The 15,718-nt window shown below is 36.8% G+C and overlaps 1 protein-coding gene across 2 annotated transcripts; it reads right to left on the minus strand.

The window, feature by feature from the left end:
- Positions 1 to 395: 395 nt before the first annotated feature.
- Positions 396 to 15,493, minus strand: LOC100242411 (protein FAR1-RELATED SEQUENCE 6). Of its 2 annotated transcripts, XM_010650374.3 has the most exons (4): positions 15,335 to 15,493; positions 8,204 to 8,312; positions 5,109 to 5,343; positions 396 to 2,476 (listed from the first exon to the last, which is right to left on the minus strand). In XM_010650374.3, the coding sequence occupies exon 4, from the start codon at positions 2,474 to 2,476 to the stop codon at positions 470 to 472; it is 2,007 nt and encodes a 668-aa protein (XP_010648676.1). In that variant the 5' UTR covers positions 5,109 to 5,343; positions 8,204 to 8,312; positions 15,335 to 15,493; the 3' UTR covers positions 396 to 469. The 2 variants fall into 2 exon arrangements, with proteins under 2 accessions (XP_010648676.1, XP_002282775.2); XM_002282739.5 differs by lacking the exon at positions 8,204 to 8,312.
- Positions 15,494 to 15,718: the final 225 nt, after the last annotated feature.

Genomic DNA, 15,718 nt, shown 5'->3' on the forward strand with positions numbered 1-15,718 from the left:
TCCGGGTATTGCGATTATCAGATTGCAAAATCTTTCCCAGGTAAAGGAAAAGAGAAGAAGTGAATGTGAAGATTACGGAAGCTGATATGAGTTGGAAAACGCATGTGACATGGGAAGTGATATTGGTGTCAGACGCTTCCAACAAACCTCTCCATCGGTTGTCGTGTCGGCCTCCGCTTCCAGAACGAAGTTTCTCATGTGAAAAAACGGTTTTCGCAGAAATGATCCAACCAAACATAAACCTGCAATAGAAGGGTTATAGCCACAAAAAATTCCTTCCTGAATTTCTTCACAAGATAACCAGCCCCCCTGGGGGCTAAGAATGTGGGATTTGCAGGGCAAAAAGTGGCATTTAGGATGGTTAGGAGCAAATATCCATATATAAGGAAGCAGTGTTGATTTAACAAATATTTATATATTTCATGCTAATAACTACATTAGTAGTCCATGCACATTTTATGTTCTTATGTCACATTTCCTCTAAAACACTGAACTTGTTCAACAACCCTTGCAATTCATCCAATACTACTTTATAATGTTGTTGAGACAGTGCCCCTTCTTCCACAAGGGGAATGGCACGTTTATATAGATTATTTTGCCAATGCACTGGGTTATACACATCAATATCACCAGAGCCATGATCTACAACATACCTGCACTTGAAGTCCTTACTCCATCGAGGCAAAATGTAACGACTCGGGATTTCTTCCACACCATTATAATTTAGGACAGTTAATGCATGCCTGCACAAATATCCTTTAAAGTTGAACAAACTGCAAATGCATCGGATGTCTACCTGTGTTGTCTCATACAAAACCTCGTAATACCTAACCACTTTCTCCTTTCCTTCAACTTCAACTCTTTCCTTGACCATGTATGTTATTATCGGTCCATTAACGCTCACCTGCTTTGTGTTGAAGCAAGAGTACATTCCCTCAACCTCTGATTGGAGCTTCATAAATATCGCCTTTGTGTACATCTTGGAAAGCTGCACCTCGAAATTACATTTTGTTTTCAGCTCAAAACTTGAAGTTCTTGATTCTAGATCTGCCATGGCTTCTTTCAGGTGCTTCCTATGTAGAGCTAAATCATACTTATCAACAAATTCCTTAAAGGATGTATGTTTATGTATATAACCATCAAAAAATGCATTCAAGCCATCGTTTTCTTGGACAGGAATCATTCCTGCAAAAAATGTGTCTTTCAAGTAAACTGGAACCCATCGTTGCCGATCTTCATACAATGTCTGAAGCCATTTATTATCCCCAAGGTTGTGCCGTTTGATCATATCAGCCCAAGAAGTTTCAAACTCGGCTATCTTTAAGGATTCATAAACTGCTTTATTCATTTGCCTTTTAATTGTTTCAAATCCCTTCAGTCCTCCTAACTTCTCTGGAACTCGTTGCATGATATACCACAAACAATAACAATGTCGAGCTCCTGGAAAGACCTCAGAAATGGCATTTTGCAATGGTTTACACTGGTCAGTAATAATAACTTGGGGAGGGCGGCCTAGCATGCATGTAAGCCATGCCCGAAAAATCCACACAAAGTACTCCACCGACTCATGTCCAAGGAAGCCACAGCCCAACAGTACAGATTGCCCATGGTGGTTCATTCCAACAAATGAAATCAGAGGGATCTCAAATTTGTTTGCCAAGCAGCTTGTGTCAATTGCAACTGTGTCACAAAAGTAACCATATGCAGCCCTGGACCTGGCATCTGCCCAAAATACATTCCTCAACCGCCCTTCATCATCAAGATCCATCAAGTAAAAGAAGTTTGGGTTTGTCAACTTCATTCGACAGAAGTAGTTGTAAACTGCATGTGCATCCCCTTCTTTAAGATCCAAATGCTTAGAGTGATCAACAGGATTCAAACTCTCTCCCTCATTAACATTTGTGTACCCATTGCACCCGGAATCCACAACAGCTGTTCGATACAACTTAATAGTATGTACTTCTGTGACAGGCTCTGATGGGGGCTGTGCTTTTTTGGCTGCAAGAATCATTTTCTTATGTGACTTATAAAATCGCTTGATTTGTGGACTCACCTGATGGTTGTGTTCAAGCTCAACTTCAACTATTCTCCATCTTTTAGAGTCCACCAGTCTAATGACTATCATTGCAGGACAGCCAGTTCTTGTTTCTGGTCTTGGATGGTTTGCTTCGCTCTTTTTCTTGAAACCAGCACTGCTGCAGCTAAGTTTTGCTCTATATCGTTCTTTTCTCTTTGATCTAAACCACGAATTGCTTACTCGAATGCCAAAACCCTGCTCCTTAGCATAAAGATTATAAAAATCATAAGCTTCATCAAAAGAATCAAACTCCAAACCCACGGTAGGTAGTGGGGGTTCCTTCTTAGACTGTGTTTCGCTAGTTTCATCATAATGTTCCACCGTGATGCTGTCTCCCTCAATCTCATACTCATCACCTTCATCAAATACGGGCTCACTGTTGAGACAAACTTCTTCCATCTGAAAAACAAATTCAATCCCATTTTCTTTAACAAGTATTGAGAAGCAGACATGCAACCAGAACAAGAAGCAAAAATTACTGATGTTCTTTTTAATAAGTGAACCAAAAAGCTGATTTATTTTGCATATTCTTTTATGTTCTTTTCTTTTCTTTCACTCATTCAAAAAAAAAAGAAGAAAAAAAAAATCCCAAAGCAACAATTATTTATCAAAGACTCAGTAAAAGCAAATTACACATGTGCAAACATTCATCCACAGAAAGAGAAGATGAAGGAGAAGCTATTATTAGAAAAAGGTTATCCTTAGAAATGTATCAGACAATTTGCAAATAACAGTAAAGTTTGACTCCTTTGAGTTTGTAATGAAGTCACATTTTGTATTTGATCTAATGTCTACAATCTTGACAATGCCCACTTGACTAGACATCCCACGAAATAAGAATGTCTTGTGTCTGATCCTCACTTTTCTGTCCCATTCATAATTAGACACTAATCTGATGTCTACAATCTTGACAATGCCCTCTGGACTAGACATCCCATAAAATGAGAAGAAAAAAACCTTAATTTGGCAAGTGGGCTGGGGAGCTAGGTCAGTTCAAGGAGTTGAATTCCCTAAAGGCATGAGCTCATGCCCAAGTTGGTAGAGTTTATATGCACTTGCTCTCAACCCACAGGTTGGAGCTCCCAGAGCAGTATCCTCTAAAGATACCCATTAATTGATGAAAAATTTCATTGAGCGCTCTGCAAGAAAGAATTTCCAGTTTACATACATAGCCAAAGTTGCTTTCCTTTTTAATTTTAAACAACAAATTGGATGCCAATATTGATGTCAAACAAACCATAGTCCTTGGAAGGCCATTGCACAAGTTTTCTTACACTTTCCCATTTTACCCATTTCTTGGTGGATGATGATGCAAAAACCTTTTTTTTTTTTACCCTTCAAGCTCAATTCCCAAATCTCTACATGGTGGAAAGATGAAGAAACTTCCCTATCTATTCTTTGTTGACCTCTCTCCATCTTCATTTCAGAACTTCAAATTTTCTCTTAAATTTTTTATAAGAAACAACAGAAATTCATAGGATAATAATTTTCATTTGAAATTTACAGCCTCTCTTCTAAGGTAAAGCCTTCATTTGGCTTGTAGCTAATAATAAAGCTAATACCAACCATATGCTTTAGTTAAAAGACCTTACAAAACCTATAGCATGCCACTGTGTTATGTACATGAGGAGTAATGAACCAATTGGCAATTTTTTTCTTCATCTCCTTGTAGCTTTGGAGCTTTGGCATAGGTGATTCAGCATGATGGGACAAACTAGATCTCCCCCAAGAGTATGAAATATATGATAATTATCTTCTTTGAGGGTTTTGGGGGACTGCTAAGAGGCTGGGTGCTATGGTGTGTGGATAGCCTTACTTCAGTAACAACAAATTTGGCAAGAAAGGAGTGTCAGAATTTTTTAGGATAGATGGAGGTTGGTGGATACAATGTGGGATTTGGTTTTCTTCTTCTCCGCTCTTTTGACTTCTGTATCCCAAAGCTTTTGTAGACATGCCCTTAAGCCTCCTTCTGATACATTGGAACTTTCTCTGTAGGTCCAAAGGATACTTGAGGAGAAGCATCAGGTTTGGATTCCACCTTAAGAGGGTACTGGTAAGTTAAATTTTGATGGGAACTCCAAGGGCAGTCGAAGGCAAATAGGGATTGGAGAAGTGATTAGAGATCACAGTGATACTAAGGTTAAAAGTCTTTTCCAAGGCTGCTGGTCAAGTTTGGCCATTGCTGCGAAGATCCTAGCACCTTTGGAGATCCTAGGATATAACTCTGTTCAATTTCTTGGTGGAGAGAGATGTGATTACTGTCATCTAGTGGGACATCCAAAGAGAAAAGAGGGCCTAAGATGTAATATTGGTGACTTTGCCAAATTATTGGTGCCGTTAGAGACTCGAGATGCTCTATCTCTTGGACTCCCCATTAGCTCATAGCATTAATGATCTTTCAACCAAGAAAAGAGCCAGGGAGTTGGTTCCTTTTGTAGGAGAATTTTTACCTCCACAAGTTGTACAGCTTTTTTTGCATTTGCACAGTATTTAATATCCCAGTTTCAGTTTATGCAGCTTGGTCATTTATCTCTTGTAGCAGTTCATATCTGTTTTTCATTATAATTGTTTTTATCAAGTTTTATATATTTTGGAAGGATTCCCCATCATTCTTTATAATTATTAATAGCTAAAGTCGCTTTCTTCATTACTTGTTTTTATTTATCATTAGCTTGTAATTACATGTAACAAGCATAATCATTTGTGAACCTATGATTACATGTAACAAGCATACATGCATACATACACATGGAGCTCTAGGGGCATTCTAAACCTAAAGGTATTTTAACATCAACACTCCACACTCTCCCTCCTGCTCTTGATCATATTTGGTCCATTAGAAAGAAATATGACCCATATTTTAACTGTTGTATCACTTGTTGCTTTGCTATATCATAGATAAGTGTGTTGCTTGATGTGCAGAAACAAGAGTGTGGGTGTTCATGAACATAAAGAGAGTGAGAGCGCACGTGCACTCCCATTTTAAGTATAAAGTCATCAAATGAGATCGTAAGGAAAAAAGGAGGCAAACCTTTCCAAAGACCAGTAGTTTTATGATGAGATAAGCAGCCAATCACAAACTTTGAAGTCAGTTTATTTGATCAAATGGACTGAACAACTTTTTCCTTTCATGGAGAAATTAAGCAACTTTATGGCTATCAATAAATGATTGCCTCTGCTAGAGCTTCTGTATCATGCAATGGAAACTCTAAACCTCAATTCCATGATATCAATTTGGAGATACAAAGCTATGCAAGTCATCTAACCTGCCAACACAAAAAAAGGAAAGTGTCATAATCGTAGAACCAATTTTCAGTCTTTCTCTATATTTATCAGCAGTGAAATGGCAGCACTAAGACAGAAAAATATTTTCCTAATCCTTTTGTGTAACCTTTTTGCATATAGATCATATTTTTTATATTTTTTATTGTGCACAATCTTCAAAGAAATGTGGGAATATCCAAAAACCAGTATTTCAGGGTAAACTTCATTATAGAAGACAGACTGATACTACCATGTCAAAGCTTGCAGGCTTTTATTCCTTGGGAAGTAAGAATGAAAAAGGGCATTAAAAGAATCACTCCCAATGAGCTTTCATCAGAATTAAACTTTATGGATCATAGTTGATACACACATCACATAACTTTCTAAAGTATTCTATATTTCACACAATTTTCATCCTTGGATAAAATTTTCTTTTCCATTCTTCACTTTCATTTGAAATGATGTGTGTACATCCAGAAAGTAATACAAAGAATGAGAAAATTTTGAAATGATAATGAGGTTCACCAGGCCCTATCAAAAGAAAAATGATGAGGTCCACTATGCCAACAGTAAGAAAGGGAAAGGGGAAAATGCACTAGCATCGCCGCCGCTGAAACACTAAACATAACATTCAATCGGAAGAACAGGTCGACTAGAACAATAGAACAAACTCTTTCAGAGAAGTCACATCGAATTTGTAGATGATAGATCCAAGAAATAGAGAATCTGCGAATAATTCAGATGGCAAATCTATTTTTTAATAGGCAAACAAGAATATATATACATATATATAAAAGACACCAATCAAAGAATAGGGGGTGCACCATAAGCGCATGGGAGGTATACAAAAGATGCCAAACAAAGAAGAAAAACACCTCTAGCAAGCACAAAAAATACTCTCTCACTAACACACTCAACCAATCAATAAAATCTAAAAAGGAAGCATAACCATCTTGAATATGTTGGCAAGCCCATTGGAAAAGGGTACAAATAAGAGATTCCTTTAGTGCTTGATCTGAGCATTGAATTCCATCAAAGTATCATCTGTTCCTCTCTTGCCAAAGAATCAAACTGAAGCAAAGAGGGGTTGTTCTCCAAAACTTTTTTCTATTTTTGCTAACAAAACTCCCATCTCATCCCTTTAACTAATCTTTCACAGAAAAAGGGAGGACTCAAGAAAGGCCAAAGGGAGAAAACAACAAATGCCAAAGACCCTTGCCTTTCCACAATGGATTAGCAAGTGATTAGCTGATTCTTTTGAACTCATACAAAAACAATAATGGTTAGCCAACACCCAACCTCTTCACTTAAGTAAATCTAAGGTCAAAAACCTTTCCCAAACAACCTCCCAAGCAAAAGGGAAAAAAAACCACTTTTAAAGATGTCCAAGAGCCCCACACTACCTTTGAGGAAAAGACACTCCATTTGACGCTAGGGAAGAATAGAAAGATTTCACCAAAAAGTTCCCAGCATTGCTAACCTTCCAAATCAGCTTATCTTCATCCTCACTACACTTCCCAAGCACTTGAAGTCTCCTAAGTAACTCCTCAATGTTGTGTAGCTCCCAATCTTGAAACTGTCTCGTAAAACCTGGGTTCCACACAACCTGCCCACTAATGACCTCCCAAACATTCACCACCCAAACCTCTTTATTAGAAGCAAAAGAGAAAAGAGAGGGAAAAGAGTCCTTTAAAGGAGCATCCCCACACCAAAATCATGCCAAAATTTTGTTCTTCTTCTATTGCCAACCATAAAACTTGTTCTAGCCTTAAAGGCCAATCAAATGTCATTTATCATTGAAAGGGGAAAAACAACATCCACGAGAACTTCGAGGTGGTCAGTGACACTCGAGAACTTACAGAAAATTGGTGATATGATAAAAGAAAGTTCACAAAGAAATTTACTAGCTCAGCCAATGATTGCATTGAGAAGATGTAAGGATGAAGGTGGTGCTAATTATACATCAAAATGTGAATTAGAAGGAAATCTGGCCAGGAAAAATAGGATTCATGTAGAAACCCCCAAATAGGTAAAGACAAAGTTAAATTGTGTAAAGTTGGGCCCAACAGAAACCCCTAAATAGCTAGGTTAAGTTACATTATGTTGAGTTGGGGTAATTGTTTAATAGTCATCTACTTTCAAGAATTCATGTCACTGCATATTCAACAGCTATATCACCACACCAATCAGAACTTCCTTACCGCCACCAACCTCCTAGAATCATGTTCTTTATGGCTCTGCAAAGCAGATAAGGATGATGAAATTCTGTTCAGAAGATATAGATGTGCATCAAAGCTCAAACAGTTTGGAAATTAACTTGATGGAGAAACTTTGTATGTGTGAGTGTTTGTGTATGTATTATTCATGCTAGTGAGTAAGATGGACTCCAAGGTGATCTTTTGTTATCACACAGGGAGGAAGTGGTGGGCGCCAACAACAGCAATGGCAATGGTGATAACGGGGGAGGGAGTAAAAAGGTGGCACATGTAACCACTGCCATGATACTTATCAAAAAAAAAAAAAAAACTACTGCTATGATGATGACAATGGTTTTTGTGATCAAAATATGAAGGCAGCATGGTGGCAGTGGGATGAAGGTGCCATGGTGGTGACAGCAGGCCTACCAGCAATGAAGGTGGAAAGGCATGTATCTTTAACAAACTCAAATGCCACTCATTCCAAGTATATCTGTAACAAATTTTCACTTAAAAACTACAAAATTCTCATAATTCCCCTTAGTGCCAAAATCACTAAAAGCCTTCAGACGGAAGAGACGGATACAGTCCTAACCTTATTGCCTTCACAAGCCTATACATTTACCATTCCACACACATCACAGATAGAGGGGAAAAAAGTGCTTACCATTGCACAAGATGACGGATGCTACTGTACCAAAGTCATTACTTTCAGAAATTAGGGTGCATTTCCAATATTTCATTCTTGGCCTGGCTAACACCATGACTTTTTTCATCTATAATGCATACAAACACACTTGTAAACAATCCCAGAAAATAAAATAAAACCAAAGCAAAGCAAAGAGAGGGAACTTTAGGTAATATAGACAAGCAGTAAATGTTATTTAGAAAAGGAGAGAGATAATAGAAGAGAGAAAGCCTTCAAGAAACAATTTGGGAAACAACAACATAACATATGGAATTTTCTATTATAAAAGACAAGAAAAAAAGATAAGAAAATCTCCAACATCTTAAGTTTCAATTCAATAATTTTAATACTTCCCAAAGTTTCCTTAAGGCTGTAATTACTTGGGATCAGAAAGCTGGAGAATGAAGGGCAGCAGCAGCATTATTATCCTGTGATAGTTCTCCAGCGTTTGAACAGCATGAAAGTTGGCACTTTCACATGAACACATGGAATTATCAAGGCCCTTTTTTCTGTATCCCTCCTCAACCATTTCTTGCAAATTTTACACAACACCAAAACTTTCTCAGGAAACACAGAATCCCCTGTCTTTGCAGTAACTCTTAAGTAACTAAAAGAAGTCTAAAGGACTAAAGTAAATAAGAGAAAATTCTGATGGAATACTAAATGTAATGTTCTAGAATGGAAATATTTTAACTTTTGCATCGTGTATCTAGATTGGAATTTGCTAAGTTTCTTGCATTTTATGAAGCTCTTAGGTAAAAGATGGTATTATGATGGAGATGTTGCCAACACTGGCTGTCACTGGAGTATAGACAGAATACTTCCAATGTGATTATGTTACAACTACTTCCATTTTGACCTGTTGAGTTCTAAAAGATATGATATTAATTTACAGTGTAGGGCTATCTGTCAATGTGTGTACAAAGGCCATTGTCATCTAAAAAGCAATTTTTAGAAAAGCATAACACCGATATCAGAGGTATTTTCATTTTCCAAATATTTAATTCTTTTCTTAGGTTTCATTGATACAAAATTAACCTGATGGGCTTTCAGGCTGCAATTTTTTTTTTCTTGGAAGTTACTAGAAGCATTCTCTTTTTCTTTGATGGGTAAATTTTTGTTCCCATTGAGACTTGAACATGGAACCTGGAAGCCTTCTTACTTAGGCAAGTCCCTGTTCAAGATATTGAAGTCTGCCATGGGCTAAGGTTCTTGGTCTTACCAAAACTCTATAAATGTAAAATGACATTAGAGAGTTAAAAGAAACATAACATGGAGAGAGCACACCATTCAATGAGTTAACCAGTTTCATAGATAAGTCACTCCAATTTCAATTCAAGGCATAGAGTGGAGATGTTATTTACAAACCACACAGAGATATATCCAACTCTAAAGCAAAAGGTCAACTTTGATTCAACATTCATATGACAAACTAGTATTGAATATTTTCCAACTAGATTAAGTGTATCCACCTCGAGTGAGTTCAAGGCTTCATTTAGTTGAATGTAGTTGTTAACTTGAGCCGACATTAAATAACAATCACAGTCCCAAAATTCCTTGAGCATTTGTGAAGTTTTGTATTTTAGACCCTAGAAGTGAACAAGGAGAAATTTTCTCATAAGCAATCAGAAAAAATTCACCCATTCTTTTATAGGTAAAGATTAATATGACTAAACTAGATCAAGAAAAAAAGAAAGAAACAAAAGTCCGCCACTTTAGTATTTCTAATTAAAATTAGCTGACAATTTGGACACATTGTTTGATTAGTTTGGACTGTACAGAGCAACTTAAGTGTTGGTTACAAACTGGAATTCTCAGCTGTAATATGATTATGAAGGGGAACTTCCATTCTCAACTGAATGTCTGATATAATGGAACGAGGCAGTCACTGGTTCAGTGTTGATCCAAAATCTATCGAGATTTCAGTTGAGATGAACAAAGGAAAGGTGGTTGGTAAGGTGTTGCAGGGGAGGTCATGCCTTTTTTTCTTGGAATAGATTTGAAGGGAAAGGACTCGCCCTGTTGCTGGAAAGGGCAGAGTCTTGTAGTGAAGAAAATGATTGGAAAGCTTTTAGGGAAGTTAGGATGGAGGGAGGAAGGGATTAAAAGCCATAGTTACATAGCAATAAAGCAGGAAGGTTCCGACTGCGCTGTCTTATCTGTGGAAGAAAAGAGGTTCAACTTGGTTTTTCCATAAGGTAGTGGATATCCAGGGGGTTGGAAGAATTGGGCCACTAAGCTAAGGAGCTTAGGAATAATTTCTTGTCAGAGGATTGAGCTACAGGAGGGGGAGTATGGGGAGGAAGCTCCTGCCAAAGGAGTTTCTCATGCTGAGATGGTGAGGAAAAATCAAGGTAAGGTGGGAGATGCAGTGTGGATTCAAATAGGAATGGAGGATATCAGCCTCCATTGGTTCCTTGTGGAAAGATTAGGGGGGGCACTTCAGATAAGGTATTGGATCTGCATTCTTTGAAATCATGGGCAGTATTAACCTGGCACTTGAAGAGGAAGCTCCGCATGGCTTTGATGGGAGGATCCCTTATTTTGTTCCAGTTTGAGAAGGTTGTTGAAGAAGACAAAGTGTTACATTTGGGTTGGAGATATTACAAGGAAAAACATCTACACCTAGAGAGATGGGCTCCAGAATCTAGGTGGTTTAGGAATGCCTTTTGCGCATAAGAAGCGTGGTTGAGGTGGTCAGGCTGCCAATCCACCTGTGGGGAAAGTGTGGAAAAATGAAATTAGGAAAGTCGTGATTTTGTAGAGAGAATTAGGTAATCCTATAATCAAAGGGATTTGATGGAATTAAGTTAGGAAAGTTCCTAATTTAGATGCTAGGAATTTTTGTATATATATGTGAGTTTATGTACAGGCTAAAGATCAAGGAAGAGAATTTTATATCTTGTATTCCTTCCATCTCTCTTCTTCTACACTATTGATGCATTGAGACAAAATGTTCTGAGAATGCAACAATCCTAAAGATTTACATCGAAAAGGATCGAGTTTTTGATTTCTTAGTTGGTCTCCTCTCAATGTTGAGTTTGACCAGGTTAAAGTTCAAATATTTAGCAAAGACCTTCCAACTTTGAATGAGACTATTTCTATTATCCGAGCAAAAACAAGCAAGAGGAGTGTCATGCTTGAACCTTAGAATATGGAAGGCTCGGCCATGGTTGCTAACAAGGGCATGATCAGAAGGCTAGCACTACTAATAACAAAAGGGTTGATCAGTCAAGGGCTTTAAACCGTGATAACAAGGATAAATGATGGTGCACTTACTGCCAGAAGGCTAGACATACACAGGAGAAATACTGGAAACTTCATGGTAAGCCAACCACATCTAGCAAAAAGTGAGGTTACAATAGAGAGAAGCAAAGGGATAATAGGCAAGCACACTTGTCTTATGTTCAATCAGTTAAAGGAAAATCCTTGGAACAAGGCGGATTCAATCAGGAGGAGATTGAAAAGTTGATAGCTTTGTTGACAACTCTTGAGAAACCTTCAGGTGCATGCCCACTGGCACTTTCAGGTCAGTTTCCTATTTCCATTAGATTAAAAGTTTCAAATGAAACCTTTGCCAATTCTTGGGTTTTAGATTCAAGTGCCATAGACCACATACTCATTCATCACACCAATTTAACGACTATAACGCTTGACCAAGCAATAGGAAAATAGTCACAACGGATGGTTCATTAACCATTGTCATAGGTGTAGGAGATATCCAAAATAGTCCGACACTCACACTTAGAAATGTGTTTCATGTTCTAAAGTTGTTCACTAATCTTGTCTCTATACAAAAGCTTACACAAGATTTGGGTTGCAATGTGACTTTTTACCCTATTCAATGTGTATTTTAGGACCAGAACTTGGGAAAGATGATTGGACTTGTTAGGAACAGAACAAGCTATAGTACCTTGAGAAACCAAGTGAGTCACCCGTATCTTCTCTTTCTGAGCACCACCTTTTCAATAAAGGCAAAATTTGGCCTCATCATCATAGACTTGGGCATCCATCATTCAGAACTCTTAAAATCTTGTTTCCTTCTCTATTTGTACTAGGGTCTCTTTCTTACTTAAAACACAAATCTGACGTGAGTTTTATTCTTCCAAATTTCCATAACATGATTAAAAAAAAACCAATTTGGTGTCACTATCAAGAGGTTTCGATCCAAGAATACCAAAGATTATTTCAATCAAATCCTCACTACATATTTTCAACATGAGAGAATAATTCATGAGTCATCATGTGTCAACGCCCCACAGCAAAATGGAGTTGCTGAGAGAAAAAATGGCCACCTCCTTCATATAATACGAGTTTTTTTGTTCCAGAAACATGTGCCTAAATCTTATTAAGGGGAAGTCGTCCTAACCGTCACACATCTCTAAAACCAATTACTTTATAGAGTCTTAGGTGGTGTTTGTTTTTTTACTTAATTCTAAATAGAACCTTAATACTTAATAGTATTAAATATTAGGTTGTTTGTTTTTATAGTATTTTATTTCTATTAAGTATTAAAAAGTAAAAAAAACCATTGTGTTATTTTTTCTATTTAGAAAAAGCCACATATTTTGGCTTTTTCTATTTAGTAAAAAGTTTATAATAAGTTATGAAAAAGTAAAAAAACAAACAACCTAAATTCTAAAACTAAATGGTTTTCAGCAAAAAGCCAAAAAAACAAACACCACTTTAGATTTCAGAAGTCCCATAGAAATACTCTTATCGTTTTATCCTAATATGAGAACCACGAACCATTTCATTCCTAAGATATTTAGGTGTGTCCTTTGTGCATGTTCACAACTCAAATAGGAGAAAATTGGACTTAAGTAATCAAATTTATTTTTGTGGGATATTCTTCAACTCAAAAAAGATATAAGTGTTACCATCCACCATCTAAAAAATTTTTTGTCTCAACGGATGTTACTTTCAACAAGAGTTAGTCTTATTTTCTCCGCTACTTATCTTCAAGGGGAGAATTCCATCAACGAAAACAAGGATCGGGATTCCTATTTCATTGATCCCTTTCTCATTGACCCTTCTAAAGTCTCTGGTCCAGTGTCTAATATAATATTTGTACCCTCCTTCTCTGAACCTGAATTGTCGTCTTTTGGGCTTGCTCCTGAGAATTGAATGACTGACATAGTGTATTCAAGGAAGAAAGTTGTAGTCTATAGACTTATACAAGTCTAAGAATCTAAGAAGGTTGGGGATGCTTGCAAGGATTTTGTGGTTGTGGAGAAGGACATAGAGTTTTAAAGCAATATTCTCATTAGATCTAGTAGGAGAAAGGTTCCAGCCATTATGCATGTGGTGATGGGACTTTCGAGTTTTTCCATTCAATTTTGGTGGGAGGTTCTATCATGGATGGCTCTGGTAGAACCAAAGAGCTAATGGGCTGGTGGTCAAGGAAGGTATGGAGGATATCTCATGCATAGGTAGAAGCATGGGGATGGTCAGAGAATCTCTTGAAAAAAAAGGAGTGCACTAGTGTCGACTGCGGGGACAAAGTTCCTGTTCAGAGCTGACCCAAGTTTGAAAAAAAGGAGTGCACTAGTGCGGCAAGGCCAAGTTTTTTAGCTCATGTTTGCCAGATGGGAAGTGGGTCTAGTAACTTTTGCAGCAAGGGAGACTCTGTGTAAAATTTACCCAAATAATTAAAACATAAAAAATTGGATTGTTGAAATCACCAACTGATGCAATTCAGGGCTGACCTCATCCCTATGATCAGATGCAGTAACTTTTTTTTTTTTTTTTGATAGGTAAGAAATTGTATTAAAAAAAAACGCAAAAAGAGCGCAAGAGTATACAAGTCGTATACAAGTAAAACAAGCAAAAAGTAAAAAAGGAGGGTACAAAGAAATACTCCCTCCCTCACCCAATGCCCAACCACTCTATGAAATCAATCAAATTCGTATATCCCCTGCCTATATACACCATCACCTACATAGAGAAATTGTTTAGGAATAAACTTTTTAGTCTTTGATCCGACAATTCCTCACTATAAAAAAATCTCCTATTTCTTTCCCTCCCTCAGATGCGGTAACTTTGTATACATTCATTTACATTTACTCAATTTTTCTCCAAAGGGCAAATACAAATAATGCCTTCTCCAACTAGGAAATAGCAATGCCAAAAGATGTTTTTTTATTGATAACCATTTTTTTGGGTACTTGGTTTCAAACCTTAGATATCCTAATACCCACCCCAAATGTTTGCCACCTTAGCCAAGCCTTTGGTGCAATGTCAAATAACTCATTACTATATATGCATCTTGCCAAAAAAATAAGTTCACAATTTATTATAATTAAAACCAGTTAGTTGTTATAGAAGAGAAGATTTTGTTCAACAGCCATAGACATGCCACTCATCAACCCTAATGGGAGTACTACCCATCATAGATTCCTCTTAATAGAAATACATACATACATACATACATACATACATACATACATACATATATATATATATATATATATATATATATATATATATATATATATATATATACACACACACATATAGATGAAACAACATGACGGCTAATATCAAACATCAGATTAATGACATGACTTTGGATACAGGTGAATAGCATCAATGAATTCAAGCAGCGGCTGACGCCAAAAAGTAGTTATTAAGGTTTTGTTGAGTTGAATTTGAGCATGCGTACAGATACTAACGCAATAAGCGTCCAGAAAAAGCAATACAAAAGAACTAAATAATTCACATTTGGCATAATTATTTGTGAAGCCCTACTAAAAAAGAATCCCCCCTTCACAAAAAAATCTGCTCTCTTCTAGAAGAAACCACAACCCCCAGTTTGGTTACTGAGAAAATGAAGAAACAGGAAAATAAAAGAAGGTAAAAGAAGAAGAAAATTTCCCATCTTGGATTTTCAACTGTTTATAACCTTAGCACTCACATAATTAAACTAATTACTCTGATCAAACGTAAGATCAAAAGTTTTCTTTTCTTTTTCTTTTTGTTTTTTTTTTTTGCTTTTCCAGCGTTTTCTCAGAAACCAAACAGAACATAAGACGAAACCCTAACTCAAACAGATTCAATTTATATTAACCATAAAATTGGGGATTGAACTGAATTTGGAGATGATCTTACAAAAATTCACTGAGTTGGCCGGGGACAACGATATCGCCGATAAAATTCGCGGCGAGACACTCTGATTCTTTGTCGACGGAAAATGCCAGTAACACTCGGTCACACAGAGGTTTCATAGATCTATCGACTCCTCCAGCTGACACGTGTGCGTACAAATCTTAGGTGAATGGTTGTCTTCAAAACGCTCCGTTTTAGATTAAAAGGGTTGGTATAAAAAAAAAAAAATAAGAAATTTAAAAAATTTAAAAACAATAATATTGCTTTAAATTTGTCTACGGAATCAGATTCCATGTTTTATCCTCCATCATTCTTATCTTTTAGAATTCATTTGTTAATATTTTTATTATTAAATAAATAAATAATAAAATTTTAATAAATTACATA

Source organism: Vitis vinifera, chromosome 4, assembly GCF_030704535.1.
Source record: "Vitis vinifera cultivar Pinot Noir 40024 chromosome 4, ASM3070453v1".
In the NCBI taxonomy this organism is placed as follows: Eukaryota; Viridiplantae; Streptophyta; class Magnoliopsida; order Vitales; family Vitaceae; genus Vitis; species Vitis vinifera.